The 23,866-nt window shown below is 37.4% G+C and overlaps 1 protein-coding gene across 5 annotated transcripts in view; it reads right to left on the bottom strand.

Annotated features, from left to right (window-relative positions):
- LOC5575438 (semaphorin-1A) overlaps window positions 1–23,866 on the bottom strand; it is a 612,610-nt gene that overhangs the window by 81,093 nt on the left and 507,651 nt on the right. For all 5 annotated transcript variants that reach the window (XM_021844666.1, XM_021844665.1, XM_021844669.1 and 2 more), the window contains exon 6: window positions 1,762–1,866. In XM_021844666.1, the coding sequence (XP_021700358.1) occupies window positions 1,762–1,866 (105 nt within the window). The remainder of the gene's footprint in view (window positions 1–1,761; window positions 1,867–23,866) is intronic.

Below are 23,866 nucleotides of genomic sequence, written 5' to 3'. Positions count from 1 at the left end.
TGTTCAACATGGGATGTAAAATTAAAGTAAGAAGATGATATAACGATTCAACACTGTCTTATAAAAACAATAAATTTAGCACTCTATTTGAAATTGGTGCTGAGAATTACTTAGAGGGACAGATATGCGTAGAAATTCAACAGTTGGGCAAATTGACTTGGTATGCTTTCCATAGAGTCTTCGAACAACGTACATTCTCTGAAATTGTCTTCCAATAATATAGATTAAATAGATTTTTCGACTACAAAAACAAAAAAAAAATACAAAAAGTGACATGGGACAATTATGCATATAACGGCAGTCAAATGGTTATAAATCACCGACAATTTGACGTGTAACTTTATTCCAGAAGTTGACAAGAAGTTTGCAACAATTTTTTTTCGAATAATAGGAACCCGTTCTGTCATTCCTACCGTTGTTGACTCGAGAAACGGATGTTAACTTTCATCCACCAACACAGATTTCACATGCTGAAAAACACACTGAAATGTGCAAAGCTTTTTTGTTTCTTTATGGATTTTATTAATTTTTAGAATTTACTGAAAAGCTCTTCTAGTTTATGGTCCAAAGCAATATGGTCCCGGTAGTTCCGGATTGTCTTGGGGTACCAATATTGCCCATGTAATCCATTCAACGGATATCTCAAGAACCAGACGAGTTAGAAGGTTGTTGTCCTCCGCAAAGTTGTTCAGTTGATCAAGGGCTTAATGTCAGAAGTACACCTGATTGTGAATCCATCCGCTAGGTGGCGCTTGTAAGATTATTCGATATTCTGATGAGCTAGCAGGTAAGTGGGAATAACTAGTAGGAATCCAGCCATTAGGTGGCACAACTAACATTTTTTTTTTATTAATTTCTATTTTCCAAAGTTCAATCACCGCATGACTTTATCATAATGCGCTTTTATTGGTTTTTTTTCGGTGAACGCGATACTACTCAAGGTGGAAGGGAGCAAGGAAATTAATGAAAGAAAATGATGGATAGAATCGCAAGTGAGGGATGAGAGCAATGAATAGAAGTTGAAAACTAACAAAGGGCCATATATGAACAACATAATCGAAACGACAAACCGTTGCCTAACGTATTGGTCTTGAACGGCTAGATGTTGTAGCGTTGGTCACTACTAACACTAAACAGGCAAAAATTTGTCGCCTCGACCTGTTAACTATATTGTTCGGGGGATGTTACAGTTCTATCGATCGGTGGCATATTTTCGGGGATTCATATGAAAGCCGCGTTACTTTTTGATTTTTTTTGCGCCTCGTCTCATATGCCCTTAATTTGCCCAAGTGATCTTATTCGCGACACAGGGCTCTCCGCCAAACAACGAAAATTCGTAAAAAAAACTTAATTCATCTTAAATTTGAAGAGAATTACAAGATTGTAAATAATGTTCTCCCTTGTTCTCATATAAGCGACATTTTCCACTTCTTTCCGAAGCACAACTTGTAATTAGATCTCGTTGGCAATTACTTCGAGTGTTATCATCAATCATCGCAGCACCTAGCGGTGATTTCACGTCGCTTCAGTGGAACCGTGTGCCGGTATTCGACTGAGCTTGCGGTTAGTTTTTCCTCACGTCAGTCAAATTATGGCAAATCATGATTCAGCACACTGAAGATAGCGGAAATTTACGAATAAAAACCAAACGCCACTAGCTGGAAGGAGCAGGATGTCAGGATCGCGTGGAGAAATGGAGGGAAGTTGGGTGGATGGGGAACTTTACTGGTACATAACCATAAATTAGTGACATTTTATTACCGTTGAGGCTCAAACTGTCGTACTGCTCGGTCTGCAATGGTTCCCGGTAGATAATTGGGTCAAGACCGCTGAAGTCAGCCACCGTTCCGGAATAGAGTTCGTTATCTGGAAAGGAAAGAAAGAAGACAATAATGAGAACGACGACGACGAAGGCGAGTGAATATAGGGCGGCAGAAGGAAAATGATTTCTTCCTGCCTCAAGTGTGGTATAGGGGGAACATTGAAATATATGTAGGTACGTGCGGTATTTTGCGATGTGACAATCATGGGGCAGGTTTCCTGCGCAACGTGTATTGGTCGTTGCCAATTTACCCCAAAATCGATATTATACGTGATTTCGTGTCCTGCCAGGAGTGTTTTTGGAACGGAATGAAAATGACATACATCAATTTCCCCAGAGGAGTACAAAATGTGTCGTATGTAACAAGCGAATCTGATCATTGAATGAGTAGACATGAATTGCCTTCAATTTTTGCTGGATGAACATGATACATTATGACAGATTTTCAAAATCTGTGTAGGGGTGCCTGGGAGAAATTCCACCATTTAAGAAAGATATGCCGAAATACCACATCTAAAGATACAGTGTACTAATAGATGAAGATACCGTAATCTGGCGAACATGGAACATTATTTCTAAAAAAATTAATTTGAAAATGCAATCGTTGCATGTTTTATATTTTTAAAACAAGTACTGGCACCCATCGCTCGTGATTGTATTTTGTTTTTTGGATTTTTTGAGCATGTATAAAAAATGTATTTGGTGATTTTTTGATTCAACTGTGATATGTGGCAATATTGATCACCCATGTAAACAATGTGCGATAAATTTACCGAAAATATTGAAATGTCGTTACTTGCGTAAATCATGGGCTTCAAACAGAATAAGGCCAAAATTTTACAAGTCGTTTGACTTTTAAATTATTTTAAAATAAAAAAAACCCATGGACAACTGCACTCGTCTAAAGGAAGGCAATTTCCCAAGTAAATTCAGTACTTAGGGGAAGTGATGGTAAAATGAACAGGGGTGGTAAGATGAACATCATGCCTTTTATCGAGAAAAAAACAAATTTAGATGATTTTATATCACGCACGGACGATTTGGAGCATAAATCTGAGTGTTCGGGTTGATACGTAGGTCAATTAAATTGAAAATATCAACGAAAACTAAGATTTTAGAAAACATCGTTTGAAAATTATAACTGACGTAACTTTTAGCTCGGAAGACTTGAGGTTTTTCAGTGAGATGAATATCGTTATGATATGATGTCAAATCTAATATCTTTAGAATTCTTTTTGAATGGGTTGCATTCATTAATGGATGTATTTTTGGTGGGGCAATGAAAATTTTCAGAAATATTTGTTTTGCTCACGTTTTTTGCGTGGTGTTCATTTTACCACCAACCGCTGTTCATTTTACCCACGTAGTGCAGGTAAAATGAACATTTCCATCGCTTTTTTGAAAGCGATGAAAATATGTGAAAATTAAGCTATTTTAGTCTGAATCCATGTCGCTGTTATAGATTACATCCCTATTCTTGATGTTGTGCGAAAGAACTACACAAATTCCTCGTTTTTATATCAGAAACTAGATGATTTCATTAAGGTTTTCATTTTACCACCCCTTCCCCTACTTGATACTTGAAGGGCAGCAATTCCTTGCTATGGCGTTGAAACTATGCCGAATGGAGAAGCCTTCTCCACTGGACCCGGTCCTGGACCAATCGCTTCCAGTCGCCCTGAACGTTAAGCGACCTAAAATCCTCCTCAACTGCAAAAATCCATCTGTTGCGCGGTCTTCCACGGAGACAACGGCCTCTCCCTAGTTCTCTGCTGAATATTAGTTTAGATTTACGTTCCTCCGACATGCGAGCTACATGCCCAGTCCACCGCAGCCAGCCTTGTTTTATACGCTTAACAATACCCATTTCTTTATAGTCTTGGTATAACTCGTGATTCATGCGACGTCACCCGATGCCATTGTCCAATTTACCATCGACTAATGTTCGCAGCATTTTACGTTCAAAGACCCTAGAAGCTCCCAGAGCTACCGGAAAAATTAGAGTCTTGTACAACGCGAGTTTGGTCTTCGTCTGTAAGCTGCGGGACTTTAGCTGGTTACAAAGTCCGTAAAAAGCCCGACTCGCAGCTGCAATACGCCTTTTTACCTCGCGGGTAACATCATTATTGCAAGTCACTAGAGTTCCAAGGTACACTAATTCTTCAACTACTTCACTACCAACATCCCACCGGTGTCTACCAGTGACCATTTGCTTTGTCTTTGTGGTATTAAAAATGAGCCCAATTCGCGTTGTCTCCCTTTTTAAAAGACACGTATGCCTCTACCACGGCTCGGCGATCAATTCCGATTATGTCGACATCGTCAGCAAAACCAAGGAGCACATACGAACGTGTAATAATAGTGTCATTCCTATGCACGCAAGCTCTCCCTACTGCTCTTTCTAACGCTATGTTGAACAATAGATATGAAATTGCATTGCACTGCTTCAATCCGTCTGAGGCTACGAAGGATGGTGAAATCCCATCCGCAACCCGTATGCTTGATTTCGATCCTTCCAACGTTGCGCGAATCAGTCTAATCAGCTTCGCCAGAAAACCACGTTCCATCATTATTTACCACAACTCGTTTCTTTTCACTGAATCGTACGCCGCCTTGAAATCAATGAACAGATGGTGAGTCTGCAAGTTGCACACCCGAAATTTATCGAGGATCTGTCGCAGGGTAAACATTTGATCCGACGTCGATCGGCACTCTCGAATACCAGCTTGGTATTCGCCGAAGAAGGACTCTTCATGCGGTCCCAATCTGTTGAACAGAATACGTGACATTATTTTGTATGCCGAATTGAGGAACGTTATTCCTCGGTAATTGGCGCACTCCAATCTATGCCGTTTTTTGAAGAGAGGGAAAATACAGCCTTCTATCCAGTTAGCAGGCAGTTCTTCTTCCGTATTCTATGCAGCTGCTCACTACCGTGCTGGAGAAGTTCGGTCGGGAGCTTATCCTTCCCCGCAGCCTTGTTATTCTTTAGCTCCTTAATCGCCTTCTTAACTTCATCTAGCTAGACCATCGTTGTCGATGTTTATTCTGTTCTCCGATGCTGTATCGTTCCCTCCATTCAGTAACGTTTCGAAGGGATCTATCCAACTGGCAGTTTTATCTATCAGCAAATTACGTTCACGGTCTTTGCACATGACGGGAGATGGCGCTGACTTCCTCCGCATGTCATTGACAGTTTCATAGAATCGTCGCATATCGTTCTTTTCCATACAGTTTTGCGCCTCGACTATCACATTCTCATCATACTCTTTTTTCTTCCTGCGATAGATTCGCTTTTCGGCTAATCTTGGTTCCTTGTACCGCTCTTTGTTCAGCTTTGTTCAGCCTGGTACCAGACACTAACATCCGACGTTTGGCCACGTTCTTCTCATCCGTCACCCTCTGGCACGCCTTGGCGAACCATTCGCTTATGGGGCGTCTTCGAGCAGTATCTATCACTTCTCGCGCTGTTTCACTCATCACTCCATGGATTGCATTTCATAAATTGTTGAGGTTTTCGCTCATATTGACCTCAATTATCCACTTGTCCAGCTTTTGGTGGTATTCAGCTGTAACAACGTCTGATGAGAAGCGCTGGATATTGAATCGCATTGTTCGCTGTGGTCTTGAATTCGCTACAGTTGACAACCGCGCTCGGATTTGACTGACAACGAGGAAGTGATCCGGGTCAATCAATGTTAGGACTCCTGAAACTCCTAACATCGATGACATCTGAGAAATTTTGGCCATCCACCAGAATATGGTCTATCTGGTTGCAAATACCACCATTTGGATGCCTCCAGGTGTGCTTCCGAATATCGTTGCTTGCAAAGTAGGTGCTGCTGATGGCCATCCCCTTGGCAGCTGCGAAGGTCACTAGTCGTAGGCCGTTGTCATTCGTAACGGAAAGAAGGCTCTCCTTATCGATGATCGGACGGATAAGTCCTCTCTTCCGACCTGCGCGTTCTCATCTCCGATGACGATTTTCACGTCGTGTTTTTAGCACTCTTTATATGCCTCCATAGAACGCGTCCTTAACGTGATCAGGTTTGTCGTTCGTCGGTGCATAGATCAACGACTGTAGTTGAAGAATTTGCCCCGTATCCTCAGTACAAAGATTCGCTCCCTAATCGGTTCCCACTTCACAACTCGTATTATCTGCTTCCCAATCACTATGAAACCGACTCCATGTTCTGCCTTATCGCCACCGCTGTGGTAGATGTTTTATTTAAACGTAGTGTTGGCAATGGGATCAACCGCCCGGAATTGACGTTCTCCAGATCTCAGGTCGGTTGCGGAAAATATCGTTCGTTATTTCTTCTTTCTCCATTGTTCGCGGCAGGTGAGAAATTCAGTATGCTACCTTACCGGGGTCACGCTACCTACATAACGTTGATGGGGCTGCCACTTTAGGTTTATTTGACGTGATACAACATTTCAAACCCAACCGCTGGATAGACGCTGTTTCACCACCTGGTGAACAGGCGCTCGGGGCGCACCCCTCACTCTAGCTGATGTCAGAGAGACTACCACTACCAGTTAAGTACGCAACCCTTAGTTGGCAGTTTTTGTCATCGTTAGACCCGTGGAAGCGTGAGGTGAGGGCCTGCGAGGACCAGAGCTATGTTGGACGCTCCTTCCTGGTTGTCGACTCACCATTTTGTAAAATTCAGTATTCTCTATAAAACTTCGTAAATTTGAGAGAAAACAAACTACTAATTAAATTTTAACACTTCACTTTTGCAAAAAATAAAATACTAAAATCACTGGTAAGGCGAGCAAATACCTTCAAACTCTAATATGTTGATTATCTTGACAGATACGCCTATTTCGTCTGCGACTAACATACTTCTTCAGTGTCGCGTGCTCGACTTGAAGAGAACATCTCATGGATCAATTTCACATGCTCGAATGTGACGTCACACGGTCCGTAGCCAGTTTTTATTTGATTTAGAATCCAAATAATTTGAAAAACCGAAATGAATTGAAATACAAATTGTAAAGCTCATTAAATTTATTATTTAGAAGCAATATTTTTTTGGTCCGTAGATTTTTTAATAAAATTCAATAATTACTTCGAGTTTGGTAAATCCACTCTATCAGACCGTATTCGTTTATTTTTTCAATCTCTAATTTAAACTACGTTTATTTGGCTTTCTCAGTCATGGGAAAAAATCAAAACGGTATGTTTTGCTTTGCCCGACGTCGGGCAAAGCAAAACATACCGTTTTGATTTTTTCCCATGACTGAGAAAGCCAAATAAACGTAGTTTAAATCTCAAACATCCCAGTCAAATTCAATCTCTAATTTTTTTCGAGCTCTAATTCATTGTAAGACTATCGCTCAGTATTGTAGAGAGTTTAAATAGTTCAACATAATTTTAAAAATTCCCTCCGTTATTATTATTACTTGTTTTTTGAATTTTGGTTTGGTTAATTTACGTCGCGTTATTTGAGTCATAGTTGTGGATAAGAAGTTCCTACTGAATTGTTTGGCCTGCCCTGACCAGGAGTTCTCATACCGGGTTATGAACAGACGGTCGTTCATTCTGAAGGTGGCGCTAAAGCCGTTAGCCGTGTGTCAAAAATGATTTTAGCGTTACGTAATTTGTATACCATGGCTTACTGCGTTGAAATTATTTTTCTCGTAAAGCAAATCTGTCCATAAACGCATAACTGTCCCATATGGAAAGAGTAGGCATTGCAGAAAATGGCGCTCAAAGAATAAATTTTGTCTTCTCATATAAATGTTAATAATTTTCTAGTATATTTCTGCATGTCATATTCACCACCGCACAGATAACTCATTTTGCTTCTATTGATAAGCAAAAAAAAACTTAAATTAAAGGGGGATTTGAAATTTTCTACGCGTCATACAGTTTATTTTTAGTACAGTCAAACCTTCATGAGTCGATATCTGAAGGGACCATTGGCTCATGGAAATATCGAGTTATGGAACATAAGTTACTTGGAAAGCAGTTTGAGGGGACCATTATAGTAACCATGAAATTTTGGTTTTAGTATGGTTCCATGAGTCGATATCGAGTCATGGACCATCGACTCATGGAGGTTTCACTGTATTTACATATTCTATGAAATTGATGAACAACCCCTTAAAGCAGTTTATTATTTAAAAATCTAACACCCAAATCCGTTTTAGTCGTAAAACAAAAGTGCTTCACGCCTTGAAATTTCTCCAAACAGAGTGTTCCTGAACGTTCTAAAATTCCTCTTGCCCAGTAGCATGCCTCAAATACTTGATGCGTTTACCGGCTAAAGAGAGGGCAGCAAAGAAAGTATTTCAGACGACAGGTTAAAACCGAGACATCAGTAAGGAAATGCAAACTTGGCGAACGATCGTTTGTGCCATGCAAATAGAACCCCCTCCCCAAAATATTGAATGCATGTTAGATGTCCTCAGCTCCGGCTAGTAGCGACGACAGTTGCAGGGTGGAAAATTGCGAAAGAAAATTGAACAAGGAAATAGTTTTAGAATTGTATTCTGGAATAATAACAGAATGCCAGCGGCAAAGTCGACAACGAGTTCCGAATTCCATTGGGGTTATTCCACCTCCCTCACAAAGTGCTGCCGGCTGCGGGATGCATCGGGAAAAGTCATCATTTTCCAAGAAAATTATATTAGTTTTTTTTCTCGGTTTCGTTTCATGCTGCGTTCTTGCTTGGTTTGCCGAATTCAGCATCATTTCCCGACATAACATCCTTTTTGTTTTAGAATAATGTGGTACCTACACTAGCTCGAAGATACATCTTGGTTTAGCATTCAAACATGGAATATCATTCGCATTAAAAGCGAATAATTGTTCCATCAAAGGAGGGAGATAGTTATTAATATTATCCATAATTTTTAGAAGAGAAGTTTTGTGTAGAATGAATAAATGCAGTCGTTTCTAAGATTTTTAAAATCAAATACAAACTCTGCCCATCCTTCTGACCTTTCCAGATGACAGTCAAATCTTAATCACTAATCCGATTTTTTTAACCTCCGTTTCACAGGAGAGTAGGAGGTACGCTAAGTAAGACCTCATATTCCAATATTCACTTATGATTCAAACAAAATGATTCGCAAAACATTATTCTAGTTTTGGTTCTGCATTAATCTCGTTAATGCCGGGGTACACAGGAAAAAAAATCCAACAACTGACGGCGCGGTCATCATTGCAGATTCATTGTAATACCAAGTTGGGACGATACGTTAAACCTCTTTAGGCGCAGATAAATGAATGTTCTGACCAGCATCTACGGACAGAATGGAAGCCAAGCAAAAAAAAAAAACAAATGACGCTATGATCCACTTTCGCTTGACGAGATGCCATTGTTCAGCACTTGGTCCTTCTGGCCGGCCGTTTTTCTATCAGTCATTTACCTGGCGTGGACTGGTGCTGACTGGTTTCATTTCAAGCGAGCTTTACGCCACACAACCCGAGCAGAAGAAAATTTTTGCTGAACGCCAAACTTTTCGATACATACCACCTGAATACGGTATGAAAGAGCTCTGCATAAAAGTTCAAATACTCCAATTAATATCTCATGTAAATGCATTTAATCACCGAACTGATAATTGGATCAGGTATTGTAATACCTGAATAATATCAGATGAATTATCTAATACAAATGAAATCGTTCAATAGTATTTCCATATTTGAAGCATTTCCCAATAGCTTTCTATTTAAACACAATTGTGCCAATTCAATGCCAATGATACCAAAATCAGGTATGCACAGATAAGTGCGAGTTATTCGTTCCTGCTCGGGAATCCCCTGCCTCTTTGGCAACAGTGAAATCAGTGCCAAGGATTTGCGATGAAATGGATATCCTATCTCTGTCTCTGGGCCCCCGTCAGAGCTTTCGCGTAGACTTTACCTCGATTCTATTGATGCTGGCCTCCAATGTTCATTAGAGTGCAAGCGACTCTCGTGCATAAACGTGGTGGGGAAAAAATGAACAAAGCACCATGCCCCCTTCGCGAGTTCGTTTCTAACGCCATTGACACGCTAAGAATTGTTGGCACTTGCTCGTCTTACTTTAGAGGAATTCGCGATAAACCAACAACAATAAGAAAATAACCAATGAAATTCTCATGTGCAATTTTAAACCCCAATTGGAGAAGGTATACACAAACTCTGACCTTTTCACTTTAATACACATTTCATAAATCTAGTTTTAAAATCCTCATCAATACCACACACATCTCCTACAATTCCCCTAGCTATTTCGTACTCAAAAAAATCTATAAAGGTTTCGCCTAAAACGCACTTGAGAATGCCACTATCGCCCAATGTTATGAGCCTGTTATCGATATTATTTTCAGTGTCGCCTATTACTTTTGCGCCGTGTTTACATTCTGGTTTCAATTAAGCCCGCCATGTACGCCTTGTTTATTTTTTGTTTGCAGTGTCGCCGTGTTTTGATTTAGATTTCAGATGCGCTCATCACTTTGATAAACAAAAACACAGGCGTAATCAATAAAGTGTGTGGTTCACGAATCTTTCTAGTTTTGTAATTTAAGTGAGAGAATATTTTAAGTCAAAATAATTGTTTATTCCATAGAGTAGAATTCTTTGACATCATAATCAATAATAAAATTAGAAATATCAAAGAAGAAAACAAATTCTAACGAGTTATTCGATGGGACACCTCTAACTCAATGTCATGGGTGTAGTAGCCAGGATTTTCGTTAGGAGGGGCAGGCATCCTCGATAGTAAATTCATGTTTTTACGTGAAAACTATCATTTATGACACACTCCGCACGCTGTCGTATAATTATAATGAATTCTTGCGTGAAGCGAGGCACAATGACAGACATCTACTGTCCTCTTCCATTCACAATAGGCAGTAGATTTTGAAACGTGGCTCAGTTGTATACTTCTAGACCGCTTGGACCATTTAGTATTGAATAAAGTCTGAAGATTTTCATTGGGTGATTATCACGCGACACGGGATTAATATATATTCCATAGCATGATTGCTAAATGATGAAAATATTCCCGATCAAGGTAAAGCTCATCTAAAGTCCAAAAGTTCTCTAGGATAATCTTTCTAAATTTCTATCAGTATAAATCCAGTTTTTTTTTCCTTGAAGAGTGTTTGATGTATTCATCCAATAAATTCAACACAAATTTTGCTTCGAATTTATCTTAGAACTGTAGAGATTTTTTATGGAATTCTCTTATATGCCTGTAACCAGAAATTATTTCAACAATTATTTTGAAAATATAAAGAATTACTTATGAGCTCTTCCAGAAAATTCTTAACAAATTTCCTATGTATTCCACTACCTAAATGTTGATTTGCTTTTTTGGGGAGTCTCACTCGAAATGTCGCTGGGGATTTTACTAGAGATACTGCCAAAATGTTTTCAGAAATCTTATTCAAGTCTTTTTTTTTATTTATTTCATTACAATTATTTATCACAATTCATCCAATTCTTATTATAAGACATTAGGATGTTTCTTTGGAAGTTAGTCTTGATACATTTTTTATTATTCAAATTATATGTCAAAGCAATCTTCTGAGAATATTCTCTGCGATAACTCCTGATGTAACTATTAATAGAATCCGAGAAATAATTGTTTGATGTATTTTTGAGAAATTTTGGTGATATTCTTTAGAAATATTTTCCCATGCATCTTAGGCTAGATGAATTCTATGAATAATCTCTTACATTTATTCAATGCATTCCTAGAGGAACGTCTATTTAAAATTTGTGGGGAATTCTTAAAATATTGGAGTAATCCATAGAAAAATGCTGATACTTTTTGTAACAATGCAGTGCAAAACCAATCAATTTCCATTGAATCGAAATACTGAAATGAATTAGCCACAATCATCGATGTTATGTACAATTTCCAATGACGGCCTTTCGCTTAGCTTGGAATTAACTTAGATAATGGCATGTACCCGAAACGTCGGATGTAATCAAAAATCCGTTTTTTTGGGTTTTATTGAAGACTTTATTATAACTCCGGAAGAAAATCAAGATACATTGCCTGGGAGAATACCTGAGAGGAGTTTTTAGTTAAAATATTGGATTATGTCCTGAAGCCAACAATGAAAATCCCTGAAATTTCATTAGGATTTTTAGAGGATTTGGAGTCTTCAAGAGAACGTCAGAAAGAATTCTTTAGCAAAATTCTTGATGCTCTTGTCTGCAGAAAATGTTGGAGCAATTTGTGGGACTATTCAAGAAGGGGTGGATGAAAATTCCAATTACTTGTTTTATTCTTTCAAGAGTGAAATCCTGAGTAGTATCCAAAAACTACTGAAAATCTGAACCCAAACTACTGTAACTACTGAAAATCTGTGTCTCTTATCAGAATCTTGCTTGTAGGTTGCTTAATGAATTTCCTGTTAATTTTTTGAATGATTCCTGAAACAATACTTCAATAGAGTTCTGTTTCTTCCTTCGACCTTGACGCTTGCTCCTGGGCAGTGCGTCAAGAAAGTCCGAGCAATCATCAGTTTTTTTCCCTCTCGGGTCACGCGCCTATTTTTCCTGAGTGCTTTTATATAGCCGAGCAAACGAGTAAAGCTGAAAGTGGATTGTGGCTGCTCATCAAGGATGACGGATTAATTGGTGAGCTCGTTTCATGCTACTATTTATAATCTATAAAATATGTATGACTGCACATTAAATCGTTACAACGGTGGAACGTAAATATGATTTTTCAACAAACTATGAATGGTTCGTCACTGTGAGTGTCGACATAAGCTGATTCATGAAATATTCATGTTTATTATTTTTTTTTCAAAACACCCCTTTCTTTTTACCTTTATTTTTGTAATTAAAAAAAAACTTTGAATGGTTCGACACTACAAGTGTAGACTTGCGAAAAGTTCACTTTATTCAACAAACTTTGGATGGTTCGCCACTGTAAGTGTCGGCATAAGAATAAGAGTGTTCTATGATTTTCCATCCAATCGAGTTTTTTTTTGTTTCTTTTCAAATAAGTAAAATATAATAACACATGCTTACGTCCTGACAGCTGTAGGAATGTTACATTTAGGTATTTGTTCAACAAACTTTGAATGGTTCGTCACCTCAAGTGTCGGCATAATTTTCCTCTACATAGAAATTATTCATATCAAATGAAAATATTATATTTACATATAAGCATGTTTATATTTCACAAATAAATATTAATCATGGTCTTATCGTTTATCAAAGTGAATCCTGTGACCCAACGATCCTCCCCATTAACAAACATCCCTCCCAGTAATTTTTGTGGAGAAGCAGAGGCAAACACGATCTCCAAATAGCAAAGGTTACACACTAACATTCCTTCCCCCAATCCCACCTGACTGCAAGGACGTGGCTGGCGCCGTTATTGACCCTGTATAAATAGAGGCACTGAATTATGTACACAGAGGAAGATTATGGTCAATCCCAGCCGAACTTCTAGTTGATTCTTTGTGCATTTTCACTGACTTCGGTCAATCACGGAATAGCAACCATTTATATGTGTAGTCAGCCTAAGCTAAGCTAAGCTAAGATTCCTGAAAAAATAATTCAATAATCTTCGTAGGCATTGTTAATACATTTATCAAATAACTTTCTGAAATTTTAAAACGATCTTGCATCTAAATATATCAAATTTTATTTTTAAATATCCTTGTGAAATTCTTCATGGAGTTTCTGAGAAAAATAATAAATTTCTGGAATAATTTTCTGAACGAAAATTTGAGAAAATTTTTGCAGTACCTAATCATTAACAGAATTCTTAGAGGAATTCCCAGAAGTTTCTGGTGATAACTTTTTCTTTGAGTCCCAGGTTGCATTTCATCCAGAATATCCAACAAAGAGATTTAGGGGAAAATCTTTGAAGGATTGTCAGGACTAAGAAAGAAAGAAATATCCTAAGGAAATACTGAAGATGTCTTTAGAAAATTTAGGCTTGAATGAAATGTAAATTTGCTTGAAGCGTCTTAAAAAAGTCTTCAAATAATCCCTATTCGAGAAGATGTAGCAATACATCTAGGAAAGCATTAGGGGGAATTTTCAGGCAAATACATGGAGGAATCCTTAAAATTCTGGAATAATTCACGAGGTCAGTTCCTTGTTTTTATTGGAAAAAGAAATCCTCTTGAATTACTTGATGTATTTTTTTTGTTAAAGTTTTGAAGGAATTTTATTGAAATTCACGGTCGAATTAACAATTTCCAGAATGGTTAAAAAGAGAATACCCTAGAAAACTAAATGAAGAAACTTGGAGTACTATCTAAAAGAATTTCTTGGAGAAATCCTGTAATAATTCTAAAAAGAATTTCTGAAAAAATACGTGAAACTGTCCATGTAGGCGAATCCTTCGGAGAGTTCCAAGTTTTTCTGCTAGCAAGATCCTTAGCAGACATTTTCGAGTATAATTTATATTTGACAGATTCCTTATGATAGCCCCATAAGATACACGGTATTTGTTTCGGAATTGTTAAATAAGAGTTGGGGGTGGTGTTGCTTATACAAAATATATCCCAGACAACCAAAATGTACGTTCACGCCGAGGACCTGGGATCGAATCTTATCCTCGACATAGTCACTTATGACGTAAAAAGTTATAGTGACGACTTCCTTCGGAAGGGAAGTAAAGCCGTTGGTCCCGAGATGAACTAGCCCAGAGCTAAAAATCTCGTTAATAAAGTCAAACCAACCAACCAACCAAAATGTACGTATAACGAAATCACTTGGAGGCTTTGCATGTGCAAAATTTCACTTATAAGATATTGCGAAAAGGCCTTCTACGTACAAAAGTCGAGGCGATATAGACTTGGGTTTGAAGGTAATTGCGAAATTCACGGCGATCAAATTATCCACGTATAAATAACGTGATAGACGAAAATTTTACAATTTCACGAAGGAAGAAACGGGGACAACCGTACCAACCGTTTCATTCAGGGAAATACAGGTCAAACCGTTGGAAGTGGCGTTGCTAAGAAAGTCAATGCACACTTCATTGATGAGATCGGTTTCCTGGGATGGGACAAAGGTTTTTCTTACTTATGCCCTGGCATTACAGCCTCTGAAACGAAAAGAAAAATTGTCCCTCTCCCATTATGTAGAAATTTACTTTCGTAAGACAAGATTATCGATCATCAGCTTAAATCGATTATCACTAGTCTTCTACTAAATTAAAGGATGGTAAATGGAAAGCTCTCACCGAACACTTTGAAAAGTCTGAACAGGAATGGAATGTCCGCTAGGGGTAGACTGCTCCATTCATCGAAACCCTACTGCATTTTCTTGAAGTCACCAAGCTTGATACTTCCAACACACTGTTACCCCTTCAGCGCTGCTTCGGTCTTGAATGTTGTACACATTTTTCGTTTAGTTTAAACACTATCCACATTTAATCACTTCAACTATGTTACTTTCATAAAATTGGATATAAAAAGGATCAGCTGAAACACCAAACTATTTTATTTACAGCTAGTGAGAAAATCCCTGATCTTATGCGACTTATCTTATGATAACAAATGTTGATTTGACAGCTGCTACGGATTGATTCGACTTATTTTGTACGAGTGTACGGGACGAAAAAAAATGAACTCAGAAAAAAGCCTTTTTTTACGAGGAAACTCATCAATCTGACGATTTTATCCATCGTGTTTTGCGGGTTTGATGTAATTTTTATGAATAAACTAGTTATTACGTGAACTTTTATGCGACTTCTGGTTGTTTGGGATATACCGTGGTATTTAGCCAAGACCCCCTTCCCCGCAAAAATGACCACGTGGATTATTGAGATTCGTTGGCAGAATTCTAAATTTTTGGTGAACTTTTCAATGTTTCAAGAGTTATATTATAGCGTAGGGTGTAGAACTACTTGGGCATTTCCATGATTCACTTTGGCATGTTTTTTTTTGGCCGAATTGAAATTTTGCAATAAGAAGCACTTCAATACGACGCATATTCTGGCTAAATATGAGCCTTCAAAATAAAATAAAAATCTCTGCCAAATTGCATAAAAAGTACCATGAGTAGGATGCGGCACCCTAAATATTTTAGAAGTTTGAATGATGTACGGTACGGTAAAAATCTATTCATTCAGCGAAAGCACAACATTTTGTTTGAACGATTCTATGAGTGGACAGACCCGCGACAAAAAAAAACTATCCTAGCTACGAGAATTGGACGAAGCATTTACCCGACGAGAAAAGGGCTACTAGCTACAACAAGAACATAAACCTTGTCATTTACAGATGAAATCCCCTTTTGACGTGGCCATTGTTGACAGAGTGGGCGAGGGAAGAAAAATTGATACAATTATTAATACAGCAGCGATGTCATTTGGAGCATTTTGTTGCAACCGGCTGCCGGAGCTAGTAGGAAAAGGCAATGACCGATGGCTGGATTATTTAATGGAGCTTTTCGTTGTCATTTGTTTAAGTAAGTTTGTTCGTATTTTATTTGATGGTTGGGTATTTATTACAAGTGTGATTCTTGTCGGAAATAATAAATATACATAGCATTTTTCTATCAAAACAAACAAATAAAAAATTTCAGATGGTTTTTTGTTCTGTCACCTTTTCGCTGACGAGATTTTCGAGATGGAATAAACAATTTCGCCAGAGATGCCATCAATTTAAATGAATACGCCTCAGAATGCGACTAATTTGGAGCTCGGCAGCTCCATTCGCCTGCAGCTCTCATGGGAAAGCTGCCGAATGAGGCTGCCAACAATTGACAAGAGATGTTCGAAACGTTGTAAAAACGTTTCTAAAAAGCTTTTAACAAGTTTGTCGCTGTGAATCGATAGAAGATAGAGCAGCGCCTAAATGAAAACAGACAAACACGTAATTTGTTTGCTGATGTTCGAGAAAATTACAAAAAAATCGCGGTGTCGGCTTATACTGCCGAGAATACGTAAATTCCAATGTGATATATATTTGGATGATTTATTTTTTTTTTAATTCGGAGGTATTTCCAGATTGAGGTCTTAATTTTTTGAAGTATGTAGGGTAATGATCTAATTCGCATAATATATCACCTGTTTTAGTCTGGAGAGTATTGCCTACAAATGCAACGAATGGTTTATTTACACAGACACAGAAAATTGGTAAAAGAAGGTATCAGATCATTAAGATGGAAGTGTTTGTAAACTGCTGAGACTATTCTCCATGTTCCTATTGGTACGTAACGCCGGAAAGAAGAGGAAGGATATGAGAGGATGTGTATATACTGCTGTGCGGAAAATCATGAGATTTAAGCCGTCGCGCCTCAGGTTCCAAAAGGGGTCATTTGGAGTCTCCAATCTGAAACAGGTGATCTGTTGGCCAGGCCCCCTCTAGAATCGTCCAGCACCCCTCACCCCCACAGATTTTTTATAATACTTAAAACAATATGATTCTAACGCCTTCCTTAGCCGTGTGGTTAGAGTCCGCGGCAAAGCAAAGCCATGATGAAGGTGTCTGCGTTCCGATTCCCGGTCGGTCTAGGATTTTTTCGTAATGGAGATTTTCTTGTCTTCCCTGGGCATAGGGTATCATCGTACCTGCCACACGATATACGAATTCGGAAATGGAAACTTTGGCAAAAAAAGCTCTCAGTTAATAACTGTGGAAGTGCTCATAAGAACACTAAGCTGCGAAGCAGGCTCTGTCCCAGTGGGACGTAATGCCAAGAAGAAGAAGACGACGAAAAAGATGACAATAGTGGGAAAACCTCGCTTGTCGTATGCAGCACCAGCGTGGTGGTTCTGATATCGGTAAATCGTGTGACAACCGAAAAATTAACCGTCCGGCTGTCCCTAGATTGAATACCGTTAGAACCAGCATGTTGTTGTATGCAATAAGTGTAATTTTTTCGACATTTCCGTTATAAAAAAAGCCATGGTACAAAAAGCGTTAATATCCTGGAAATTTGGTTCCCAAAATTCGTATTTCTGAATAATGCAAACTATGATTTTTAAATGTTATAGCATAAAGCAGCATATTTACTGCATTATAATTTCCCATGTTTTTTTTTCAGGATGCATAGCCCGAGGTGTCCGATGTTGAATTCACTTATAAGAATTCACTAGAAAAATCCATATGTTAGCTACAACTCGTAAAATGCTCGACAAAATTAATAAAAAAAGGCAAAATTCTAAACGAATTTCTTAGAGAAAATACAGTGGAATTTTTTAGAGAAATATAATGCTGAATTTATAACAGATCATTTCAAGGAATTTCAACCTGGCTTAGTTTTCTTCAAATGGATGGCAGCAATTCAAACAAAATTGATCACATGATTCCAGCAAGAAGTTCTTTCTCTGATTTTGTTTCAATACTTTACAGTAATTTATAATGTTTTAAATTTTTAGAAAATTCCAACAGTAATTTGACTAGTTTCCAACAGATGTGTAGCAATTTTTTTAACCACCGTTCTATATTCCATAAAAAAATTAGTACAATAAAATTCCTCAAGGAATATTGAAGGAGGGCTTCAAAACTTTTGATACAAATTTCTTGGAAATTAGTCAAATAATATTATGAGATTTGCTCACTCCTTCAACGTGAACTCTTCCTGGATGACAACCATTCCTTCTATATCTACTTTTTACCAACAAACTAATTCAGGAATATGTCCCGGATTTACCTAACAAAAATATTTCATACTAACAAAATATGTTATAATTTTGGCTGGTTAGTAGTTAAAATAACAAAAATTATAACACAACTTGCAAAATATGTTATAATTTAAACAAAAATGTAACTCATTATGTTTCAAATGAAACAATAATATAATTCATTTTGTTATTGTTTATAACTAAATTATAACATAATTTGTTATAATTATGTTTTAAATTTAAACAAATTTAAAACACTTTTTGTTAAGTAGATGAAAACCCGAATTTAGTACTATACAATTTAATTCCACTAGAGTTTGTATCCTTTGACAGATACGCGTATTTAGACCTCAACTGTAAGGCCGCCTTCAGTGTCGTGTACTAGACTCTTCTTAGTCGAGTCTAGTACACGACACTGAAGACGGCTTTACAGTTGAGGTCGAAATACGCGTATCTGTCAAAGGATACAAACTCTAGTGGAATTAAATGGTATAGTACTAAATTCGGTTTTTTCATCTACTTATAGGTATTCTACTAAACAGCACGAAGATTTATTATCACTTTTTGTTATTTGTAACAAATTTTGATATAATTATGATACAATTTAGTTGTAATCCACTGGTCGGGTAGTGTTTCCAGAAAATCCTAAAGAAATTATAAATGAACAACTTGGTGATGTATCAAACCAACAATTGGCATTTATAAGTAACTAATGGCCCCGGCAAGCTTCGTTTTGCAATCAAGTAGGTTATTGTAAAACAACCCGAGCAGAAGAAAATAACTACTGAATACTAAATTGAGGTATTCCATACCAGATAATTTCCAATACCTACAACCTGAATGAGGTATGAATGAGCCCTGCATAAGAGGTAATATACCTCAAATAATACCTTCAGCATATTATACAAATACCAAGCTGATAACTAGACCAAGTATTGTAATACCTAAATAATACTTGATGGATTTTCATATAAAAGTGATTTTTTTCAATAACTGTTCAATACCTCCAGCAGTCCTCAATACCTATCGAATACCAAAATGAAGTATTTTTAATCGTTTTAAACAATTTTTTCAAATACCATTATAATACCAAAATGAGGTATTGACAACTGAACAATACCTAATTATGGTATGATACCAAAATATGGTATGCATAAGTTATTGCGAGTTATTCCTTCCTCCTCGGGAATACAAATCCCGATTTCCAGATTATTCCGGAGACTTTGCCGAACTTTTTTCCGACACTATCACATCGCATCCCTTGTCGAGTACAACAGTGAAAAATTTTCGCCGTTCATCTGTTCTCAAGCTATTTTGTGACGTACAAACACCATTTCATTTTTTTTATTTATATATTTCGTATTCGCGAATTCTTCAAAACAATTTAAATAATTTGATGGCGAGATCAAAAAAGTCTAAAGAAACTTGAGGAAAAATCTGTTGAATAATAACAGAAACCGGAAATTATTTTTCGTTTGAATCCCAGGTGTACTACAGTGAAAACAAGTGAAGGAGATCTTGGAGAAAACATTGGAAAAGTAACAGTTCATGAAGAAATCACACTGAATATGAAAATTGAAATTAACAAATATCACTGATGAGCAGCGATAACCAAGGAGGAACAAATAACTCGCCAAAATCTATGCATACCACATATTGGTATCATACCATAATTAGATATTCTTCAGTTGTCAATACCCCCATAGGTCTCCTCCAGAAAGAAATCCTAGCTGTCAATGCCAATTAATCAATTTAATATCTTAAACCAACTTTTCGGGTGCAAAATCGGAAAAGAAAACGAAATCGGAAAAAAGACAATTCTATCGGAAAATATCTTTACTTCATATAGGTATCAGTTTAAACGAATAGAAAAATTCAACTATTGCTCTAAAAAGCACTATTATAATAATAAAATATTTTTCAAAAAGTCACTCTTTTACAAACCATTTTTTATACACTGCCAAAAACATCTCCGTTGATATTGAGTATCATTTTCGGTTTAATAATTTCATTGCATTACTTTATTTTACATTATTTAATTTAGTTGACATTATATATATAATCTTAAAAATTATGAATAGGAACATTCCCAATATATTTTTTTTGATCGGTCGATATTGACGTATGTAAATAGATCATAAAAATCGAAGTCTATAAAAAGCCATAATTTTCGTAGTTTGCATTTGCTCTATAAAACTGATGTATGTTTTTCTATACTTTTTCACTATATATGTCATGAAATGTCTGCTAAAGAATATATTAGTACAAATATATGACAATTTATCTTCAACATTGAATTGGTTGAATATGTGGTAATTCAACCAGTTCAATATTTTTAGAGGTGTGATATTTTTTTGTTTGAAATATTATCATACAAAAAGGTGTTTTTCTTTTAATATTACCCAAAATTCGCTTTCCTAATTTCCTAATTATAAAATTGCATTGACTACTTTTTGATACGCTTCGCAGATCTTTACGAAACAGTGAATCAATTATTCAAAATAATCATATTTTTATTTAGATATTTATTCGTTCCTTAATGTTTTTCATCGCAACAACACCTCTTTCTGATTAGTTGTAAATGAACCAATTGCTTCAAATGAGGTTCAAATTGTTGCAAGCAAATTGATGGCCCTTGATTAACCCCTCTACCGGAAGCATGATTTTTTTGCAATAAAAGTATTTAAATCTTTGCTTTTGATAATGTAAATTGTGCACCTTATCAAACGCGACGATTTGTAATCGTCGCCGGCCAACCATCCGCTGCAAATTTGATGTTTCACCAGTCTTACCAACATAACCGAAAATCACCTCCTTTGATTCGTTTGGGGTGACGATTTTGTCGGTATGTTGAAAAACATTGGCGGCGCGTTTTGTTGGCCATGAAACAGACAATATTTTTACACCATTTTATCACAGGTTCTCAAAAAATCTTCTATGATGACATTTTCTGTCCATTTTGATCATTGATCACTTGGTTATGGAGATATTTCGAAGTTCCTTGGGAGACTTCTACTTTCGATATCAAACTATTCATGTGAATTTAGAAAACAAAACAAAATAAAATATGATCAAACATTTTGCTTTAGTAGAGGGATTAATACCACATGCATTGATGTCAAATTATACATCATAAGAACCTTCGTATATCGATAATAAAGAATTTTACCATCTATTGTTGGTCAACATTAGGAATCCCATGTGAGCAGCAGAAGACTCTGCTCTCGTTGATGCAGTAGACTCTGCTCAACAGACAGTTTTAAGCATGAAACGAGCTCACCAGTTGACAATGCATCCTCGACTCAACTTGAATATCTTTTCGCACTCACACAACGCAAACCGGACACGACTGATCTTGATTTCATCGCTCGTCCTACAGAAGCATGCAACAGAATCAAAAGACCACGCACTACTCTCTTGAAAATTTGTTTGGTTATCTTAGGTATTAGAAGTAAAATTAACTCATCGCCTTCCGCATGTTTTGTAAACATTTCTAATTGGACGTGTTATCACAGAGATTTTGATAAAACAATTTTATATGTTTTTAGTGGGTGACGCCAAACTTTTGCACTGGAGTGTAGGTAGAAAACTTTGAACAAGCCCCAATTTCCAACGCTCTTACACACTATATCCCATATGGAATCAAGGATACTGTTATCCGTGCATTTTGCACATCTTATCTAAACAGGCAAACCTTCCATAAATCGTCCCTTCACAGCCGACAAAACAACGGTTCTTTGATGTTTTTAGTGACGCCAGGCCGTTTGTCGAAGCAACGAAGCGTGTAACCTCGAATCGGCCGATTTCATCGATGCTTTGCGCTTTGCGCCAAGCCAAGGACCATGAAGCTCCACCGAGGATTCCAGCCTTGCTTGCATCGGTCGTCGTATTCAAAGGCAGCTTTTATGCGGTTTTCCACAAAATTTGATCTCTGTTTTATCGCTGGGAGGCTGTTTTTTTAGTGCCGTGCAGGAGTCGTTTGACTTGCGCCACGGTCTGCTTCTCGGAACAAGAGCAGACATTGCGCCACGTGTTTTTTTCGGGTGGGGAATGTCCTACCGGAATCGGGAGAAGGTGTGTGTGTGTGTGTGTGTGATTTTTTCCAATGAAAAAGGGTGGAAATAAAGAACAATTTGAGGCCAGGGCCATCGGATGACGTGCGAAGAGAACCGAGATGAGAATTGGCCTGCTTCCAACGAGTGGATCGTAATCGTGTTATTGTAATTGATTTTCTAACCAAATATGTTTTTCAATCTGTCATGCTTGATGAAAAATGGATGTTATGGTCTATTTTAAGAACATTTGCAAGCTTTCAATCAAATTAGGATTTCAGCTGATGGATAAACAATTTATGTTTACGGATTAAGTTTTGTTCAAAACTGTACGTGTACGTATACCATTAAAATGAATCAGATTGCAATTATCAAATCTAGAGTTTAATCCTGCATGCTGCAATGCATACCACTTCAATAATTATTATAATAAAACGTGGCTTACCCTTTAACCCCATAAGTAGTAATCATGTGATATTGTTTTCAATGCTTCAAAACACAACTTTTCTACCGTTCACTAAGGCCTTAAGTGTCCGTAATATGAATCAAAACGGTACTTCTATTTTATTTTTTTCTTACTAAATGTGTTACGGATGGGGGGTTGAGATGTATTATGATATGTAATGAATGGGAGCTGCCTGATACTAATAAAGTGAACAAAAAAACTCAATGAGTGTAATTTAAAGAAGATACTTCCATCACAAATCGCCCCAATTACGCACGCAATCTGCAAATTTGCTTGCACAACAGCCATACGCCCCAAATCACATTTCAGTGCATATATTTGAAGAGCACTTGTCATAAATTGGCTTACACATAATGGTGGCCTTATGTAACCGGACACAGCACAAAACTCAGCTCAAGGCCCCAAATCTCTGGGCTGGGAATGTGATGCATTCCCGTTTGTTCTCACATGGAAGCGTTCGTCCATGGCAGCCATAGCGTACTCAAGATTTATGATAAGAAAAGAAAGGGATACACCAGGCGAATGCAGATGATGCTGCATGATTCGAGTTCGAGTGCAGGTTGGGTATAAGGTCGAAGGACGTGTTCTCAGACACGATGGAGAGCAAGAGCAAATGCGATGCCTGGAAAAATCAACAATTGCATTATTTCGTTCGTAGTCCTCGTCGTCTTGGCAATAGTTATAGTTGTACGGATCAGTGTTAATCATGCGAGGGCATTTTCTTGAAACGTGACAGGATTATGCGAACGACAGGGACAATAACTGACATTCGATGTGTCATCGTATGTGCATTGGAGCATTTATTTGCAGAGCTGGCAGGAGCTTTCTGTCTTAGTTCATTATTCAAAAATGATGCTCGAGCATGCAACAGGAGACGTGAAAGTGCACATATGTTCCATTTTGAATCGCCCTAGCGTGGTTGGAACGAAGATATTCTGTGCCCAAGAAAAGTAGAAAGTCGAGAAAA

This window comes from Aedes aegypti, chromosome 2 (assembly GCF_002204515.2).
Source record: "Aedes aegypti strain LVP_AGWG chromosome 2, AaegL5.0 Primary Assembly, whole genome shotgun sequence".
Taxonomy (NCBI): domain Eukaryota; kingdom Metazoa; phylum Arthropoda; class Insecta; order Diptera; family Culicidae; genus Aedes; species Aedes aegypti.
Note: the sequence above shows the minus strand (reverse complement) of the source record. Positions and strands in the feature narration are given on the sequence as shown.